The sequence below is a fragment of the Pongo abelii genome, chromosome 20 (genome assembly GCF_028885655.2).
Source record: "Pongo abelii isolate AG06213 chromosome 20, NHGRI_mPonAbe1-v2.0_pri, whole genome shotgun sequence".
NCBI lineage: Eukaryota > Metazoa > Chordata > Mammalia > Primates > Hominidae > Pongo > Pongo abelii.
The window spans coordinates 44,644,158-44,665,389 of NC_072005.2; the positions used below are offsets into that span (position 1 = coordinate 44,644,158).

Sequence of the window (21,232 nt, forward strand, 5' to 3'; positions counted from 1 at the left end):
GTGTTGTGAATTAGCCACTATGCTGAGCTCTGATTTTCTTTCTTTTTTTCTTTTTTTTTTTTTTTTTGAGACGGAGTCGCGCTCTGTCATCCCAGGCTGGAGTACAGTGATGCGATCTTGGCTCACTACAAGCTCCACCTCCTGGGTTCACGCCATTCTCCTGCCTCAGCTTCCCGAGTAGCTGGGACTACAGGTGGCCACCACCATGCCCGGCTAATTTTTTGTATTTTTTTTTTTTTAGTAGAGACGCGGTTTCACCGTGTTAGCCAGGATGGTCTCGATCTCCTGACCTCATGATCTGCCCGTCTTGGCCTCCCAAAGTACTGGGATTACAGGCGTGAGCCACTGTGCCTGGCCGAGCCCTGATTTTCAATATTGATTTGTATCCCAGAAATGTCCTGAATCTGAATTTATTAACTTTTTTTTTTTTTTTGAGACAGTTTCGCTCTTGTTGCCCAGGCTGGAGTGCAATGGCGCGATCTTTGCTCACCGCAACCTCAGCCTCCCGGGTTCAAGCAATTCTCCTGCCTCAGCCTCTCGAGTAGCTGGGATTACAGGCATGGGCCACCACGCCTGACTCATTTTGTATTTTTAATAGAGATGGGGTTTCTCCATGTTGACCAGGCTGGTCTCAAACTCCCGACCTCAGGAGATCCACCCACCTCGGCCTCCCAAAATGTTGGGATTACAGGCGTGAGCCACCGTGCCCAGCCACATTTTCAAATTCTCATCTAAATGTTTCATCCAGAAGAGCTGGATACAAAAGGGATGGAAGCATTTTACAGAAGAAACATTTTTATACAAGTTGACTAGAAAGACACATCACATCCAGGAATTGGTCAGGATGAAATTCTAAATTTTCTTCTTCTTCTTCTTCTTCTTTTTTTTTTTTGTTACCAGCTTATATATCAAGAACAGAAGCGGGGCACGATGGCTCATGCCTGTAATCCCAGCACTTTGGGAGGCCAAGGAGGCCGGATCACCTGATGTTGGGAGTTTGAGACCAGCCTGGCCAACATAGTGAAACCCCAACTCTATTAAAAGAATACAAAAATTAGCCAGATGTGGAGGCACGGGCCTGTAGTTCTAGGTACTTGGGAGGCTGAGGCAGGACAATTGCTTGAACCTGGGAGGTAGAGGTTGCAGTGAGTCAAGATGGCGCTACTGCACTCCAGCCTGGGCAACAGAGTGAGACCCTGTCTCAAAACAAACAAACAAACAAACAAAAAAACACAGAAATCCTAAATTTTCAAAATGGTTTTCTACAACATCTTTCCCGATCATCATCCAATGCACTTCCTGCAAAAGCTCAATCCCTTTCTGGGGACCGCTGCATCAGTAATCAAACTGCCTTCCTAAGGTGTGTGGTGTAGCAGGAGAGAAGTGAGGAAGTAGAGACAGGCTACAGGCCACAGTTGCAACCTGCAACTAATCCAGAAAGTTGAGCACAAGGCAACAGAAATGAAGCATCTCCCAAGTGTCCAACCTGTCAGAAGCAGCCAGAAGGGTCACAGTCCCTGAGACGTGCCCTCGAACTTACAGCTTTTGGCAGGAATCACAGGTTAGAAATACATTCGATGGCCAGGGGCGGTGGCTCATGCCTGCAATCCCAGCACTTTGGGAGGCCGAGGCGGGAGGATCACCTGAGGTCAGGAGTTCGAGACCAGCCTGGCCAACATGGTGAAGCCCTGTCTCTACTAAAAATACAAAAATTAGCCAGGCGTGGTGGCATATGCCTGTAATCCCAGCTACTCGGGAGGCTGAGACAGGAGAATTGCTTGAACCCAGGAGGTGAAGGTTGCAGTGAGCTGAGATCACACCATTGCACTCTAGCCTGGGCGACAGAAGGAGGCTCTGTCTAAAAAAAAACATAAAAAAAAGGAAAAGAAAAGAAAAAGAAAGAAATATAGAGCCAAAAAGCCAGTTGATTGTAGATGGTTTCCTCAAAGAAGAAGCCCTTTCCTTGGCCCGGAGTGGTGGCTCACGTCTGTAATCCCAGCACTTTAGGAGGCCAAGGCAGGCGGATCATGGGGTCAGGAGATCAAGACCATCCTGGCTCATATGGTAAAACCCCGTCTCTACTAAAAATACAAAAAATTAGCCGGGCGTGGTGGCAGGCGCCTGTAGTCCCAGCAACACAGGAGGGTAAGGTAGGAGAATGGCGTGAACCCGGGAGGTGGAGCTTGCAGTGAGCTGAGATCGTGCCACTGCACTCCAGCCTGGGCGAGAGAGTGAGACTCCGTCTCAAAAAAAAAAAGAAGCCCTTTCCTGTGGGCATTTTTATATGATCCAGATGGTTCAGCCAGCATCCATGATGTTTTCAGTTTAGGTCCCACAGAGGGTGCCCTAAGTCTGCAATGGTCTCATAGTCAAAGTCCTGTTCCTGGAGTGTGCGCCCGTTTTTAATGTAGCACAGCACATGCTGAGACTGAAACAGCAAAGAGCAGACAGCAGTATCAGGTTTTGGCTTACACTCAGGTTCAGGCCATTAGGATCTGTGAATTCAGGAAGCCACAAGTCAGTGGCTGTTCTTTGGCAGCAGCAAAGCCAAGACGCTGCAGGCTAGAAGGTTCTGTTTCAAGTTCAAGTGACAAACAAGGCTTTCCTAAGCCCTTTTACCTTGTCAATCTTAGAGCTGGAATTGATGCACTCAAAAACATGCACGGGCTGGACGCAGTGGCTTGTGCCTGTAATCCCAGCACTATGGGAGGCTGAGGCGGGAGGATTGCTTGAGCACAGGAGTTCAAGACCAGCCCAGGCAACATAGTGAAACTGTGTCTCTACAAAAAAAAAAGAAAAAAAATTAAAATTAACTGGGCGTGGAGGTGGGCACCTGTAGTCCCAGTTACTTAGGAGGCCGAGGTGGGAGGATTGCTTGAGCCCGGGAGGTTGAGGCTGCAGTGAACCATGACTGCATCATTGTACTCCAGCTTGGGTAACAGAGTGAGACCCTGTCTAAAAAACAAAAAACAAACAAACAAACAAAAATGCATACCTTCAAGAAAAAGAGAAGACAACCACAGACTGGGAGAAGGGATTTGCAGAAGACATATCTGATAAAGGACTATTATTCAAAATGTACAAAGAACTCTTAAAACTCCTAATAAGGGTGGTGTGTGCCTGTAATCCCAACTACTTGGGAGGCTGAGGCAAGAGAATCACTTGAACCTGGAAGATGGAGTTTGCAGTGAGCCGAGATCACGCCATTGCACTCCAGCTTGGGCAACAGAGCAAGACCCTGTCTCAAAAAAAAAAAAAAAGGTTGCGGGCAGTGGCTCACACTTGTAATCCCAGCACATTGGGAGGCCAAAGTGGGTGGACTGCTTGAGTCCAGGGGTTTGAGACCAGCCTGGGCAACGTGGCAAAACCCCATCTCTACAAAAAAATAAAAAACATTAGTTGAATGTGGTGATGTGCCCTTGCGGTCTCAGCTACTCAGGAAGCTGAGGCAGGAGGATGGCTTGAGCCTGGGAGGCAGAGGTTGCAGTGAGCCATGATCACACCACTACACTCCAGCCGGGGTGACAGAGCAAGACTCTGTCTCAAAAATAAAAACAGGCTGAGTGTGGTGGCTCATGCCTGTAATCCCAGCACTTTGGGAGGCCAAGGCGGGCGGATCGCTTGAGCCCAGGAGTTTGAGACCAACCTGAGCAACAAAGCAAGACCTCATTTTAAAAAAAAAGTATTAGCCAGGTGTGGTGGCATGCGCCTGTAGTCCCAGCTACTTGGGAGGCTGAGGTAGGAGGCTCGCTTGAGCCTAGGAGTTTTAGGCTGCAGTGAGCCATGGTCTGATCAGGCTACTGCACTTCAGCCTGGGCAACAGAGCGAGACCCTGTCTCTAAAAGTGATCTATCAGCCATGAAAAGACCTGGGGGAACCTTAACTACATATCACTAAGTAAGAGACCAATTAGATAAGGATACATACTGCATGATTCCATCAATATGACATTCTGGAAAAGGCAAAACTATGGAGTCAATATAAAAATCAGTGGTCGGCCAGGCGAGGTGGCTCACGCCTATAATCCCAGCACTTTGGGAGGCTGAGGCGGTTAGATCGTTTGAGGTCAGGAGTTCAAGAACAGCCTGGCCACATGGTAAAACTCCGTCTCAACTAAAAATACAAAAAAATTAGCCAGACGTGGTAGCAGGCACCTGTAATCCCAGCTACTCGGGAGGCTGAGGTGGGAGCATCTCTTGAACCCGGGAGGCGGAGGTTGCAGTGAGCCAAGATCATGCCACTGCACTCCAGCCTGGGTGGACAGTGTGAGACTCCGTCTCAAAACAAAAACAAAACAAACAAAAAGACCAGTGGTCATCTGGGGTTGAGGGAGGGAGGATTGAATTGGCAGAGCACAGAGGACTTTTAGGGCAGTGAAACTAGTCTGTGTGATACCACAATGGTAGATACATGTCATTACACGTTTGTCCCAACCTAGAGAATGTACAACACCAAGTGTGACCCTAATGCAAACTATGGACTTTGGGTGATAAGAATGTGTCAACATAGGTTCATTGACTATAACATGTACCACTCTGGTGGGGGATGTTGACAGCGGGAAGGGGGTGTGTGTGTGTGCGTGAGGGGCTGGGGGAAACAGGGTATATAGGAGAACTCTGTACTTTCTTCTCAATTTTGCTGTGAACCTAAAACTGCTCTAAAAATAAAGTCTAGGCTGGGCACGGTGGCTCACGCCTGTAATCCTAGCACTTTGGGAGGCTGAAATGAAATGAGTTCATAACTTGAACTCAGGAGTTCGAGACCAGCCTGGGCAACATAGTGAGACCTTGTCTCTAATTTGAAAAAAAACAACCAAAAAACAAAAAAACAAAAATTAGCTGGGTGTGGTGGCACACACACCTGTAATTCCAACTACTCAAGAGGCTGAAGCGGGAGGATTGCTTGAGTCTAGGAGGTCAAGGATGCAGTGAGATGAGATTGCACTGTTGTACTCCAGCCTGGGCAACAGAATGAGACCGTCTCAAAAAATATATATATATATTAAATAAACGAAACTTTTTCAGACATACAAAAAAATATGCACACCAGACTGCCTCATCAGCTGCCTTTAAGGGTTCAGCATTTGATTTTAACAAGGGCTTATTAGCAAACTAGAAAGTGTTTTTTAAAACTCTAAAAGTAGCTGGGTGTGGTGGCATGTGCCTGTAGTCCTAGCTACTCAGGAGGCTGAAGCAGGAGGATCATTTGAGCCCAGGAGGTCGAGGCTGCAGTGAGCCATGATCGTGCCACTGCACTCCAGCCTGGGTGAGAGTGTGAGATCCTGTCTCAAAAAATAATTTTTTGTTTTAAAGTGAAACTCCAAAAGTTTATTTCCATCCAGAGATTGCGTCGCTCTTTTTACTGCTTCTTACTTTCTCCAAAGGCTCCAGTAAGCCAAAATCATGGCAGAAATCATCATTTACAGAGACTGTACTTGTTCTGTTTCCAATACTCAGAGAATTTAAATTCCAATCCTCCCATTGTTGGCAAAAAGCAAGGGATTTGTTTTATACACACGCAATGATTTTTGCAGCTTTCTCTAATCCAGATGATCCTCACAGTGTATAGTGCAAGCATAAACATTTTACATTGATTTAAAAAAATCATACGTTTAGCCCAGGTGTGGTAGCTCACGCCTGTAATCCCAGCACTTTGGGAGGCCGAGGAGGGTGGATCATCTGAGGTCAGGAGTTTGAGACCAGCACAGCCAACATAGTGAAACCCTGTCTCGACCAAAAATACAAAAAATTAGCTGGGCATGGTGGCGCGTGCCTGTAATGCCACTTACTCGGGAGGCTGAGAATCACTGGAACCTGGGAGGTGGAGGTTACAGTGACCCAAGATTGAGCCACTGCACTCCAGCTTGGGCAACAGCGAGACTGTCTCAAAAAAAAAAACCAAAAAAACAAAAAAACATATATCTAGATGAAACAGTCACAAAATACAAAGGAGCTTTTCAAATTTCTCCCTTTTTTTTTCTCATTGCAAACCTACTCAAATGTCTATCAATAAATTCAACACTTAATAGTTGGAATAGAAGGCAGGGTTGCTGCAACCTGTAGGCTGAAGAAATGGGTAGAATCTACAGTCAGCCTTTGGTATCCATGGGATTGGTTCCAGAAACTCCCACGGATCCCAAAATCTACAGATACTCAAGTCCTTATATAAAATGCAGTGATATTTGCATATAACCTCCACGCATCCTCCCATATACTTTATTTATTAATTATTATTTTTTTGTGATGGAGTTTCACTCTTGATGCTCAGGCTGGAGTGCAATGGTGCGATCTCACTCACTGCAACCTCCACCTCCTGGGTTCAAGCGATCCTCCTGCCTCAGCCTCCCAAGTAACTGGGCTTATAGGCGCCCGCCACTATGCCCAGCTAATTTTTTTGTATTTTTAGTAGAGATGGGGTTTCACCATGTTGGCCAAAACTTACACACATAAACACAGACTTTACATGGTACCATTTGCAGTTGAGACAAATGTAAATCAATGCAAAGATGCAGAGTGAAATCATAATTGCACGAAATTAACTGAAGTAATATTGTACTATTGTAATAATTTCATAGCCACCTCCTGTTGTTATTGCAGTAAGCTGAAGTGTTGTATCAGCTTAAACACCATGTGATACTAATCATCTCCAGGGAGTTCGTTTATCCAGTAAATTGCATAGCACAGTAAACAGTGATATCTTCCGGTTCTCGTTCATTTTTCATCTTGTTGAGTGTAATATCGTAAACCCTGAATAACCCCACGGGACCCATACAAAGAGCCACTGGTGAAACTGAAAGTGCTCCCAAGAAGTAGACAAGTCATGACATTACAAGAGAGAGTTGATTTGCTTGATATGTACCATAGATTGAGGTCTGCAGCTGCAGTTGCCTGACATTTCAAGATGAATTCAGCATGGAGGAGCATTGTAAAAAAAAAAAAAAAAAAAGTGAAATTCCCGAAGTGATCACAGTTATGCCAGCAGGCAGGAAATCCTTGCACTTTTTGTGAAATACCTTTTTATCTTATACAGAAAATGCAAAGCCAGGTGTGATGGCTCGCGCCTGGAATCCCAGCACTTTGGGAGGCGGAGGTGGGTGGATCACTTGAGGCCAGGAGTTTGAGACCAGCCTGGCCAATGTGGCGAAACCCTGTCTCTACCAAAAATACAAAAATTAACTGGGCATGGTGGTGGGTGCCTGTAATCCCAGCTACTTGGGAGGCTGAGACACAAGAATCACTTGAACCCGGGAGGCGGAGGTTGCAGTGAGCCCAGATCATGCCACTGCACTCTAGCCTGGGCGACAGAGCAAGACTCTATCACAAAAAAAAAAAAAAAAAAAAAAAAAGAGAGAAAATGCAGTTTTTCTGTGGGTGCAGAATTGCTGTAAGAAAGGCATACCTGCCAGGCACGTGGTTCACGCCTGTAATCCCAGCACTTTGGGAGGCCAAAGTGGGCAGGTCACGAGGTCAGGAGATCGAGACCATCCTGGCTAACATGGTGAAACCCCGTCTCTACTAAAAATACAAAAAAATTAGCTGGGAGTGGTGGCAGGCACCTGTAGTCCCAGCTATTCGGGAGGCTGAGGCAGGAGAATGGCGTGAACCCAGGAGGCGGAGCTTGCAGTGAGCCGAGATCGTGCCATTGCACTCCAGCCTGGGCAACAGAGTGAGACCCTGTCTCAAAAAAAAAAAAAAAAAAAAAAAGAAAGAAAGACATACCTATAGACTCTAATATAATTCTAGAAAAGTGTAGCCATTATATGACAACTTAAAGCTAAAGGAAGGTGAAGGACATAAATCTGGAGAGTTTAATGCCAGCAAAGGATGGTTTGATAATTTTAAAGAGTTTGGCTGAAAAAAATATCAAGGTAACAGGAGAGGTGGCTTCTACCGACCAAAAGGCAGCAGATGGGTTCCCAGGTGCCAATGAGAAAATCAGGAGAAAAGTTATCTGTCTAAAGAGGGTTTTTTGTTTGTTTTGTTTGTTTGTTTGTTTGTTTTTGAGACACAGCCTTGCTCTGTTGCCCAGGCTGGTGTGCAGTGGCTCCATCTCAGCTCACTGCAACCTCCGCCTCCTGGGTTCAAGAGATTCTACTGCCTCAGCCTCCTGAGTAGCTGGGATTACAGGTACCCACCACCATACCCAGCTAATTTTTTGTATTTTTAGTAGAGATGGGATTTCACCATGTTGGCCAGGCTGGTCTCGAACTCCTGACCTCAAGCGATTCTCCCCACTTGGCCTCCCAAAGTGCTGGGATTACAGGCAGGAGCCACACCTCGCCTGGTCATGAAGAGGTTTGTAATGCAGACTAAAGTGCCCTATTCTGGAAAAAATGCCTCAAAGGACATTTATTAGTAAGGAAGAGAAGCGAGCACTTAAGGCAGGTAGGGATAGGCTGACTCTACTGTTGCGTGCAAATGGTGTCAGATTTATGATGAGGCTGCCCTTACATAGAAAACTGCTAACCTCCAAGCCTTGAAAGACAAGGCTGCCAGTCTTTCAGTTGTACAATAAGAAGGCCTAGACAACGAGAATCCCTCTTCTGGATTGGTTCCACCGACGCTTTGTCCTTGAAGTTAGGAAGTACCTTGCCAGTTAGTTAGTTTGATATTAGACAATGTCCCTGGCCACCAAGAACCCCATGAATGCAACAATGAAAGTGCCGAAGTGGTCTCATTGCCCCCAAACACAGCGTCTCTAATTCTGCCTCTAGATCAGGGGGTCATAAGGACCTTTAAGGCTCATTACACACTGTGGAAAGGACTGTCAACACTATGGAAGAAAAGCCTGATGTAGAGAACATTAGAAAAGTCTGGAAGGATGACACCACTGAAGAGGCCATCCTTGTTAGAGAAAGGCTACAAATGCCATTGAGCCAAAATAATAAATTCCTGCAGGAGAAAACTGTGTCTATATGTTGTACATGACCTCACAGGATTTATAACAGAGCCAATCAAGGAAATCATTAAAGAGATTGTGGATATGGCAAAAAAAAAAAAAAAAAAAAGAAAAAAAAAAGGTAGGAGGTGAAGGTTTCAAGCTATGGATCTTGGGGAAATTCAAGAGCTAATAGATACCACACTGGAGGAATTAACAGAAGATTTTTTTTTTTTCCTGAGATGGAGTCTCGCTCTGTCATCCAGGCTGGAGTGCGGTAGCAAAATCTCGGCTCACTGCAACCTCCGCCTCCCGGGTTCAAGCGATTCTCCTGCCTTAGCCTCCTGAGTAGCAGGGATTACAGGTGCCCACCACCACGCCCAGCTAATTTTTGTAGTTTTAGTAGAGACGGGGTTTTGCCATGTTGGCCAGGCTGGTCTCGAACTCCTGACCTCAGGTGATCCACCCCCCCCTCCTCCCAAAGTGCTGGGATTACAGACGTGAGCCACCATGCCTGGCCAGAAGATGTTAACTGAAGATGTTTTTGACTTCTTTCACAACATGGACCCCTCTGTGATACAGGAACTGACACTAAAGCAAACCGTGGAAGAAGTTTTGGTGCCATATAGAAACATTTTTAGAGAAATGAAAAAGCAAAAAGTCAGACAGAAACTATGATGTATTTCTGTAAAGTACCTGCCTGTCCTGCCTCCCCCTCCACCTCCATCACCTCATCCACTTTTGCCACCTCTAAGACAGCACGACCAGCCCTCCTCTTCCTCCTCCTCTTCAGCCTACTCATTGTGAAGATAACGAAGATGAAGACTTTTATGATGACCACCTCCACTTACTGAATAGTAAATGTACTTTCTCTTCCTTATAATTTGCTTGACAACATTTTCTTTTATTTAGCTTACTTTATTGTAAGAATACAGTATATTATATAAGAACATACAAAATATGTGTTAATTGACCATTTATGTTATCAGTGAGGCTTCTGGTCAAGAGTAGGCTATTAGTAGTTAAGTTTTGGGGGAATCAAAAGTTATACTCGGAATTTTTTTTTTTTTTTGAGATGGAGTCTTGCCGTGTTGCCCAGGCTGGAGTGCAGTGGCACGATCTCGGCTCACTGCAACCTCTGCCTCCTGGGTTCAAGCGATTCTCCTACCTCAGCCTCCCAAGTAGCTGGGATTACAGGTACCTGCCACCACGCCCAGCTAATTTTTGTATTTTTAGTAGAGATGGGGTTTCACCATGTTGGCCAGGCTGGTCTTGAACTCCTGACTTTGTGATCCACCTGCCTCAGCCTCCCAAAGTGCTGGGATTACAGGTGTGAGCCATCACATCCAGCTATCCTCAGATTTTTAACAGCAAGGAGGGTCAGCACCCCAACCATCACGTTGTTCATGGGTCAACTGTATAATGTTTGCACATCACTTCATTCTCATGGAGTCAACATGGTACTTGGCGTGGGGCAAATTCAAGTTTTTACTTTTTGGAACTTTGTGGAAGTTTTTTTTCCCCAAATATTTTCTACTCTTTTTTTTTGGAGAGAAGGTCTCGCTCTGTCTCCTAGGCTGGAGTCCTGTGGTCTCAATATCCGGGGCTCCAGTGATCCTCTCACCTCAGCCCGTCAAGTAGCTGAGACTACAGGCACACGCCCCCCACCACACCCAGCAAATTTTTAAATTTTTTTGTAGAGATGGGTCTCTCTATGTTGCCTAGGTTGGTCTTGAACTCCTGGGCTCAAGCAATTCTCCTGCCTAGGCTTCCTGCAGTGTTGGGATTATAGGCGTGAGCCACCACATCCAGTCTTTCCCGAATATTGTCTTTTGTTGGAGACAGAGTTTTGCTCTGTCATCCAGGCTGGAGTGCAGTGGTGTGATCTTGGCTCACTGCAACCTCCGCCTCCCAGGTTCAAGTGATCCTCCCACCTCAGGCTCCTGACTAGCTGGGACTACAGACGTGTGCCGCCATGCCTGGCTAATTTTTTTGTTTGTTTGTCTGTTTTTGAGACAAAGTCTCTGTCGCCCAGGCTGGAGTTCAGTGGAGAGATCTTGGATCACTGCAACCTCTGCCTCCTGGGTTCAAGCGATTCTCCTGCCTCAGACTCCCAGATAGCTGGGATTACAGGCACCTGCTGCCATGCCTGGCTAATTTGCATTTTTATTTTATTTATTTATTTTTTGAGACAGAGTTTTGCTCTTGTTGCCCTGGCTGGATAGCAATGGTGTGATCTTGGCTTACAGCAACCTCTGCCTCCCAGGTTCAAGCAATTCTCCTGCCTCAGCCTCCCAAGTAGCTGGGATTACAGGTGGCCACCACCACGCCTGACTAATTTTTTTTTGTATTTTTAGTAGAGATGGGGTTTTGCCATATTGGCCAGGCTGGTCTCGAACTCATGACCTCCGGTGATCCATCTGCCTCAGCCTCCCAAAGTGCTGAGATTACAGGTGTGAGCCACCACGCCCAGCAATTTTTGTATTTTTAATAGAGACGGGGTTTGACCATGTTGGCTAGCCTGGTCTCGAACTGACCTCAAGTGATCCACCTGCCACGGTCCCCCAGAGTACTGGGATTACAGGCGTGAGGCACCAGGCCCAGCCTCCCGAATATTTCCAATCTACAGTTGGTTGAATCCACAGATGCAGAAGCCAGCCACATGGAGGGCCAACTGTGTATGTTTTTCTTATTCTTTTTTTCCCATCTGGCTTATCGAAAGCTTTGAGCTGGCCAGCAATAGATTTAACCTCTTTTACTCCCAGTTGGAGGAGAGAGCACCTATAAACTGTTTACTGTCTTTGACCCACCAAAAACTCATTTTGGGAAAGTCTTGGCCCTTTCTCTTGCAGCCTGCAGAAGAGAGGGAAAAAAGCCAAAGGTGTCACTTGGGCCATGCTTTTTTTTCCTCATTGTAGCCAGCACTCACCAAAATCAGCCAGGGGATCCAGGGAGTCAGCTCTCCAGAGGCTGGACCTATTGTCTTTTTTTTTTTTTTTTTTTTTTTGAGACGGAGTCTCGCTCTTTCGCCCAGGATGGAGTGCAGTGATGCAATCCTGGCTCACTGCAACCTCCACCTCCTGGATTCAAAGGATTCTCCTGCTTCAGCCTCCCGAGTAACTGGGATTACAGGCGCACGCCACCATGCCCGGCTAATTTTTTGTATTTTTAGTAGAGACAGGGTTTCACCATGTTGGCCAGGCTGGTCTTGAACTCCTGACGTCAAGTGATCCGCCCACCTCGGCCTCCCAAAGTGCTGGGATTATAGGCGTGAGCCACCACGCCCGGCCTCAGCTGGTGTACAGTTTTCCCTCCTCAACTGGGACTACTTATGATTCTCAACCAAGGCAGTAACACTGCATTTCTATTAAAAAGATCTGAAGCAGTTTTGGCAAAATAAGAAATTTATTACATATGATTGGCAGATACATGCTGCTGATATATTATTCTTACTGTTTGAAAAAAAAGTCAAAATGAAAAATAATGTTATTTTAATTTTAAATACCACACAATTACAGGTCCTTGAGGATCAGGGTTGGGCTCAGGGAATTACCTCGTTTTTCAGAGAAATCAGAGTGGGCAGAACCATCTCCAAATTCTTTTTTTTTTTTTTTTGAGACAGGGTCTCGCTCTGTCACCCAGGCTGGAGTGCAGTGGTATGATCATGGCTCACTATAGCCTCAACCTGGGCACAAATGATCCTCCCACCTCAGCCTCCCAAGTAGCTTGGACTACAGGTGTGTACTACCGCACCTAGCTAACTTTTGTATTTTTTGTAGCAATGGGGGTCTTACTACATTGCCCAGGCTGGTCGTGAACTCTGGGGCTCAACTGATCCTCCCACCTTGGCCTCCCAAAGTGCAGGGATTACAGGTGTGAGCCACCCTGCCTGACCCAAACTTTTTTTTTTGAGACGGAGTTTCGCTGTGTTGCCCAGGCTGGAGTGCAGTGGCATGATCTTGGTTCACTGCAGCCTCTGCCTCCCGGGCTCAAGCAATTCTCCTGCCTCAGCCTCCCGAGTAGCTGGAATTACAGGTGCACACCACCATGCCTGGCTAATTTTTTGGATTTTTAGTAGAGACGGGGTTTCACCATGTTGGTCAGGCGGGTCTTGAACTCCTGACCTCAGGTGATCCGCCTGCCTCGGCCTCCCAAAGTGCTGGGATTATAGGCATGAGCCACTGTGCCCGACCCAAACTTTTTTTTTTTAACGTAGACTTTCAGCTGCATGACCTGGTCCCAGCCCTGTAGCTCAGAAGCTCCAGGAGGTGAGGTTCACACCCTTAGGGCTGGGACTGTCTGAGCCCTAAGGGTGAGATTCTAAGTTCAGAGACGAGTTGAGGGCTTCCCTGAAGGGACCAAGGAAGTCCCTGTGGCAGAAACAATAGGAGACAAGAGGTCAATGGTGCGGAGGGGAGGGGATGGTACAGAAGGGCCTGGGGCTGGATCGGAGGGTTTTGGTTGGGAGGAGAAGAGAGGGGAGGGCGAGAATTCTCCTCCAGGATGGGTGTTCCCCGATGCTCACTTGTGGGGTTCCCCTCAGTAGAGTAGGGCCCCCCCAAAGCAGCAGCTGCAGTAAGTAGATAAGATGGAAGAAGCTTCTTCTGGTAGTTTCTAGAACCTGAAGATGGGGCCCGTCAGGGCGTTTGATTGGACCCAGGAATTCCCAGTATGCCAGGGAGGTACAAGTGCTTGGTTGGTTAATGAGGGGTCTCAGCCAATGGTCCCAGGCCCTGGAAGGCACAGTCAGGCTCTCTTGCAAGAAGGGTAGTCCTGGACTAGGACAGACGGACTCGCACGATCACACTGGAGTTGGTCACACGGGCTCCATAGTGGCCAGCCCAGAACTGTGTGTCCTGGCCCCGGTGTTCGAAAGACACAAAGCGGACACCCATCTTGATGTTGGAGAACACGTGGGTGACCTGTAGGCAGAGGAGGGGCTCAGCTCCATTGTGCCACAGCCTCCCCTCCAAAGCTGAGGTTGGGGCCTTCTGGCAGATGGTTATTTTCCAAGGATGGCTATAAAATCTCCCATTGGGCCACATGTTCTTCTAGAATCTTATAGAATCTTCCACTCCCTCATTAAAAAGTGGAATCTGGTCGGGTGCAGTATGGCTCGTGCCTGTAATCCCAGCACTTTGGGAGGCCAAGGCAGGTGGATCGCTTGAGGCCAGGAGTTCGAGACCAGTCTGGCCAACATGGCGAAACCCTGTCTCTACTAAAAATACAAAAAAAATTAGCTGGGCGTGGTGGCACATGCCTGTAGTCCCAGCAACTCGGGAGGCTGAGGCAGGAGAATCACTTGAACCTGGCAGGCGGAGGTTGCAGTGAGCAGAGATCATGCCACTACACTCCAGCCTGGATGATGGAGCAAGACTCTGCCTCAAAAAAAAAAAGAAGTAGAATCTAACTCCCTTCCCCATGAATCAAGGTGGGTTTGCTTGTCACCAAGAATGTGGTGAAAATGATGCTCAGTGACTTTGGCCAAGTGACTTTTTAAGGCTAGGTCAGAAAAAGCAAGGCAGCTTCTACTGTTTCTCTAGAACCCTCCTCCCTGAGCAAGCACATAAGCATTCTGACTGCCTAGGAGCCGCCACGCTGTGAGGAAGCCCAAAGGAGCCCAAGCAGAGAGATCCCATGGAGAAGTTCTGAGAGTAAATGAAGAAAGAGTTGTTTGGCCAGCCACCAACTGCTACACACACACCACCCACCACCCTGGCCTGCAGCTCCAGGCATCATCAGAATGTCACTGTCTGAACGCTGAAAGACAGGAGCCAGAACCGCCCAGGTGAGCCCTCCTGAAATTACTGACTTATAGAAATCACGAGAGGTAGTCAAATGACTGTCATTGATTTTTTTTTTTTTAGACAGAGTCTCGCCCTGTCACCCAGGCTGGAGTGCAATGGCACGATCTTGGCTCACTGCAACTTCTGCCTCCCGGATTCAAACGATTGCCTGCCTCAGCTTCCCGAGTAGCTGGGATTACAGGCATGTGCCACCACGCCCAGCTAATTTTTGTATTTTTAATAGAGATGGGGTTTCACCATGTTGGCCAGGCTGCTCTTGAACTCCTGACCTTGTGATCCGCCTGCCTTGGCCTCCCAAAGTGCTGGGATTACAGGTGTGAGCCACTGCACCCAGCCAGACTGTCACTGATTTTAAGCCACTAAGTTTTGGGGTGATTTATTTCGCAGCAATAGGCCCCCAACATCCTTTCCCCAAACCCCCATAGGAGACTCACGTGAAGGCAGGCATTGTTGTTCCACTGCGGGATGGGATCAGGCACAGCAGAGAATTTATCTAGAACAGTCTGGTTGGTGTCTAGAAGTTGGACAAGGAGTCTGTACATACAGCCGCTGTCGTGTCGGGCTCCCCACCTGTGGGAGGAGGGAGGCCATGAAGGCTGGACCTGCCACCCCATCTCTTTGGGTGTCTGCCTACCTTGTCCTGCCTTGTCCGAATGCCCTTCCCATGTGTGCAAATCCAGTTCCTCTAAAGAGACTCCTGGGAGGTGATCTCTGGACCCTTGGAATGTTGTGTCAGACAGGAGTGTCTTTGATGGGCACCCAGGTGGCACTGGATAATCTACCAATATGATTTAGGGCAGGGGCCAGCCACACTCATATACATAGTCTCAGTGGGGAGTCTCCGGAAAGACCCACAATGTGACTTTCGGTGGGGGCTGGGAGTCGGGGAACATCAGTTGACCTGGAGGCTGAGATTAACCACGTGGGCAATCGATCAATCCATCAGGCCTAATGATGAACCCAAGAAACACTCTGGACACCGAGGCTCAAGTGAACTCCCTTGGTCAACAAAATTCCATGCATCTTGTCACACATCAGCACCAGCATGGTAACATGTCCTGATGCCATGGGAGGACAACAGAAGCTCTGTGTTTGATCTTTTCCGTGGATGCTGCTCTATGCCCTCCTTTTCTTGGCTGATTTTAATCTGTATCTTTTCCCTGTAGTGAACCAGAAGTGTGTAGTAGCTTTCTGTGAGTTCGTCCAATGAATTATTGAATTGTGAAGGTGGTTTTGGAAGTCCTCCAAACTTGTAGTTGGTAAAGATGTAGAGATGGGGTTTTGCCATGTGACCCAGGCTGGTCTTGAACTCCTGGACTCAGGCGATCCTCCTGCCTCCGCCTCCCAAAGTGTTGGGATTATAGGCGTGAGCCACCATGCCCAGCCAGATTTTGTTTTTAATTATTACTCATCAAACTACATAACATATTTGTGTTGTTGTGACATATTGTGTCAGAAGTGAGGATGGTCTTAGGGATTCCATCCCCGAACTTTGTAGCGAGCTCTAAACTTCTCACAAATATTGATGACTGTCCGGGCGAGGTGGCTCATGCCTGTAATCCCAACACTTTGGGAGGCCAAGGTGGGTGGATCACTTGAGGTTAGGAGTTCGAGACCAGCCTGGCCAACATGGTGAAACCTTGTCTCTACTAAAAATACAAAAATTAGCCAGGCGTGGTGGCAGGTGCCTGTAATCCCAGCTACGAGGCAGGAGAATCACTGGAACCCAGGAGGCAGAGGTTGCAGTGAGCTGAGATCACGCCATTGCACTCCAGCCTGGGCGATAGAGGGAGACCCTGTCTCAAAAACAAAAAACAAACAAATATTGGTGCCTGGCTCTCACCCTCAGATGCTCAGATTTAATTGGTATGAATGGTGCCTGGGCATTTTATGTTTTAAAAGCTACCTTTATGATGTGCAGCAAAATTTGGGAGCCACTGATTATCACAATCAAATAGTATCCCACTGATCAAAACAACACAAATATGTTACATAGTTTGATAAGTAATAATAAAAAATAAAATCTGGCCAGCCATCGTGGCTCACACCTGTAATCCCAGCACTTTGGGAGGCAGAGGTGGAAGGATTGCTTGAATCCAGGAGTTCAAGACCAGCCTGGGTGATATGGCAAAACTCTGTCTCTACAGAAAATATGGCTGGGCGTGGTGGCTCACACCTGTAATCCCAGGACTTTGGGAGGCAGAGGCGGGCAGATCACCTGAGGTCAGGAGTTCGAGGCCGGCCTGGCCAACATGGTGAAACCCCGTCTCTACTAAAAATACAAAAATTAGCCAGGTGTGGTGGTGCACACCTGTAATCCCAGCTACTCGGGAAGCTGAGGCAGGAGAATCACTTGAACCTGGGAGGCAGAGGTTGCAGTGAGCTGAGATTGCACCATTGCACTCTAGCCTGGGCCACTGAGTGAGACTCTGTCTCAAAAAAAAAAAAAAAAGTGAATTTGCTAAGGCCCCAAATTTCCAATGGCCACTTTGCCTGGCTCCCCAGTAGTCCTTACATCTGGGGACCACACCTTAGTGAGAGACTTTTTTCCTATAAAACTAGAGAAGGGGGACACTGAGAGAGATTGGGGAAGGAGAATCATATGATACTTCCCACACAGATGTAACCTATAGCAGATTAATTGTGTAATAGGGGGCTCATGGCTGTAGTGGACCTGGAATTTGACTCCCATTAAACCATCTGGGTCATATACCCCCTGGAAAGTCTTCATGCACCCCAGTTTCAAGACCATCACTACAGAGGACAAGCTCTAGAGTCTGACTCTGGGCCTTATGCCAGGTTCTGCCAAGCCCAGGCTGTGTGACCAGATCAGGGCAAGTCATCTCCCCTTTCTTTTTTTTTTGATGGAGTCTCGCTCTGTTGCCCAGGCTGGAGTGCAGTGGTGCCATCTCAGCTCACTGCAACCTCCACTTCCCGGGTTCAAGCGATTCTCCTGCCTCAGCCTCCCGAGTAGCTGGGACTACAGACACGTACCACCACGCCCAGCTAATTTTTTGTATTTTTAGTAGAGATGGGTTTTGCCATGTTGGCCAGGCTGGTCTCGAACTCCTGATCTCAAGAGATCTGCCCACCTCGGCCTCCCAGAGTGCTGGGATTACAGGCATGAGCCACCGTGCCCAGCCTGCCATCTCCCCTTTCCCAATCTCTCAATTTCCTGCGAAGCTCTGAATGATCTGAGGGCTTGAAATACACCTTCCCACAGGATCAAGGTTCAAAAAAGGTACGCACATAAAGTACTTGCTATGTGCTTGCCATATAATAATTGTCTTTGCAAGAGCCCTATCTTGTAAACAGGGGAAACAGAGGTATGCTGTGACTTGCCCAAGGCTACAAAGCCGCAGAGCTAGGGTTTGAATCTGGGAGGTCTGGCTCCAGAATCTAAGCTCTTGGCCAACCATGCTGTTTTCTCCTCCTAAGGCAAGGAGCATCTCATTCATTCACAGACAAGACTGAGCTGGGCCAAAGGTCTCTGTACTGGATCTCATCTTCTATTTTCCAATCCACATCCTTTTGGGCATGAGCAGAAAGTGTGTACTCTGCTAAGTACTAGAACTATGAGTGTGTTTGTCACTTCACCTCCCTGAACTTGTTTCTTTTTTTTTTTTCTTTCCAGGACTGAGTCTCACTCTGTCGTCCAGGCTGGAGTGCAGTGGTACAACCTCCGCCTCCTGGGTTCAAGCGAGTCTCCTGCCTCAGTCTCCCAAGTATGTGGGACTACAGGTGCGCACTACCAGGCCCGGCTAATTCTTTTTTTGTATTTTTAGTAGAGACGAGGTTTTGCCATGGTGGCTGGGCTGGTCTCGAACTCCTGACCTCAAGTGATCTGCCTGCCTCGACCCCGCAAAGTGCTGGGATTATAGGTGTGAGCCACCATGGCCGGCCTGAACTTCAGATTTTTTATCTGTAAGGAGGGGTTAGGAGGCCTAAATTAAGTCACCCATAAAAAGGTCATGTCACATGCAGTCAGTGCTTAGCAAAGGGCTATTTTAATCATCACACTCACCAGTCAGAGACACAAATCTCAATCCTGCCACTATCCAGCAGTTCAGGCCACAGACCCTCCTCCTCTAGGTCCAAGACCTGCTTCTTGCAACACCAGCTGGGAATGCAGGAGACAGGGTAATGAGAACAGGCAGGCCTTTCTCAACGAGGGGCCGGACCTTTGGATAGCAGGGGCATTCACCTGAATGAAGTCACGAAGCACGTCTGAGAAGGGGCCCCAGGCACGGTTGTCCTGTTTTCCTCCACCACCCAGCCGTCCCCACCGTGCTGCACCATCCATTTTCGGAGGCCTTCTGTGAAATAAAAAAGGCTTGTGCCCAAGTTCCAGTCGCCCGCCTGTTGGTTCCTAGTAAGACTCCGCCCCTAGCCCCTCCCACGTGCTCACTGTGCAGCTCACTCTCCTGACCCTTCCCACCGAGGCCCCGCCCCCTTCCCCTCCCACCAGCTCAGGGCGAAGCCCCGCTCCTCTGGCCCTTCTCACTGATTTGCAGCAAAGCCCTGCCCCTCCAGCCCCTCTCTCTGGCTCCCAGAACTGCCCCACTCCCACCCCTCCCACAGGCAACCGGTGAAGCCCTGCCCAGCCAGCCCTGCACCCTGCGTGCAATGCTGCCTCGTCCCTCCGACACCTCCCACCGGCTTCCAATGCTGCCCCGCCCCTCCGACACCGCCCATCGGCTTCCAATGCTGCCCCGCCCCTCCGACTCCTCCCACCGGCTTCCAATGCTGCCCCGCCCCTCCCACTCCTCCCACCGGCTTCCAATGCTGCCCCGCCCCTCCGACACCTCCCATCGGCTTCCAATGCTGCCCCGCCCCTCCGACTCCTCCCACCGGCTTCCAATGCTGCCCCGCCCCCCCGACTCCTCCCACCGGCTCGCAATGCTGCCCCGCCCCTCCCACTCCTCCCACCGGTCCCACTGCGGCCCTGCCCCTGCGGCCCCTTGTACCGGTCCCAGTGCGGCCCCGCCCCTCCGGCCCCTCCACCGCTCCCACTGTGGCCCAGCATCCTGGACTTCCTCTTCCGAGATCCCACCTTGGCCGCAGGGGTTGCGAATAAGGTTGCGCCCGATGGGTCTGCGCGCGCAGAAGCGGCCCAGGGGGCAAGGCCTGGCGTTACGGGCGGGAGACTGGCAGCTGCGGGCGAGGTGCAGCAGCGCGCGGCCGGTGGCGCCGTGGTCGCGGGCCAGGATCAGCAGCCACAGGGCCTGGCCGTCCACCAGGGCTCGCCAGCCCCGGCACACTTGGCGGCAGCGCCCGAGCAGCGTGCGCGGGGGGACGTGGCTCAGCACCACCAGAAGTAGCTCCGGGGGTAGTTGGCTCAGGTCCAGCGCCTCTTCGGGTTCCGGCTCCGGCGCGGGGACCCGGGCGGCCCGGCCCCTGGAGACCGAGGCGCCCATGGTCCCCCCGCCAGGCCCAGCTGTGGCTGCGGGAGAGGAAGGGTCAAGGCGTCAGGGACCAGCAGCCTCCGCGGCGCGCAGCCTCTGCCTGCCGTGATTCTGCCAGCCGCACCCCTATCTTCACCATCCCTGGGCCCTGTCCCCAAGTCCCCATCCCCCAGCCCGTCCTTGATAGCCCCAATATCCCGAAGACCCCGCGGTCTGTGTGTATGCCCCGAATTGCATGCAATCAGCCCCCCTCGGCGGCCCCACCGACACCCCACCCCAAGTCCTACCCCCGGGGCCTGGCGGCGCTCCTCGCCGGGATGCCCTAGGTGTGCCGCAAGCTCCCCACGCCCCTCTGCGTCCTTTTTACTCGCCGGCCCCTCCCCTCTTACTAGCTAGCTTCACCCACCCCTGCATCCTCCTTCTTACTCGCCAGCCCCTCCGGCTTGCTCCCTCCCCTTCTCCAAACCCAACCTGCTTCCCGCGAAAGGGCCAGGTGCAGCCAGGAGCTAGGGTCTGCCGCTCACAGCCGTCCTCTCCAGCCGGCCTCCAGCCGGCCCCTTGAAATGTCCCTAATTCATTAGTAGCAATGAGACGTCTGGCTCTGAGCAACCATTGTTATTTTGGTCAGGCTTCTAAGTGGGAGGCCTCATATCCGTTAACGTGTTAAAAAATTTCCATCACCTTTAAGTTTGGTTATGGTTATCTTCATTTCACAGGAGAAAACAGGCTCCGGCTGCTAAAAATTAATGCAACCAATAGTAACACCAGCCAACTTTTATGGACGGTTTTACTGCCAGCCAGGGTAGCAACCCCATGAAGTAGGTGCTGTTATGCCCTTTACTTCACAGGTGAAAAAACTGAGACCAGCAGAGGCCAAGTGACTTGTCTATGATCACCAGCTAGTAGGGATTTGAATCCAGCCAGCCTAGCTCCGGAATTCCTCGTTTTAACCTCTAGATCAGCTCTGTCCAATAAAAATACAATTGTGGCTGGGTGTGGTGACTCATGCCTGTAATCCCAGCACTTTGGGAGGCCAAGGCAGGCGGATCGCTTGAGGTCAGAAGTTCGACACCAGCCTGGCCAACATGGTGAAACCCCGTCTCTACTAAAAATACAAAAATCAGCTGGGCGTGGTAGCACGCG

General features: G+C 49.3%; 1 protein-coding gene across 11 annotated transcripts in view; it reads right to left on the reverse strand.

The window, feature by feature from the left end:
- Positions 1-20,471, reverse strand: part of FBXO27 (F-box protein 27) — a 33,060-nt gene extending 12,589 nt beyond the window's left edge. For 2 of the 11 annotated variants that reach the window (XM_054540380.2, XM_063719477.1), the window contains exons 1-4: positions 19,738-20,184; positions 18,889-19,000; positions 18,709-18,804; positions 15,119-15,254 (exon numbers count right to left, since the gene is read on the reverse strand). In XM_054540380.2, the coding sequence (XP_054396355.2) occupies positions 15,119-15,254; positions 18,709-18,804; positions 18,889-19,000; positions 19,738-20,101 (708 nt within the window). In that variant the 5' untranslated portion in view covers positions 20,102-20,184. Of the gene's footprint in view, positions 1-2,619; positions 2,781-12,263; positions 13,800-15,118; positions 15,255-18,708; positions 18,805-18,888; positions 19,001-19,737; positions 20,307-20,376 lie in introns of those variants that run through there. The other 9 variants (XM_054540376.2, XM_063719476.1, XM_054540377.2 and 6 more) reach the window with 9 other exon arrangements.
- Between the last annotated feature and the right edge of the window lie 761 nt (positions 20,472-21,232).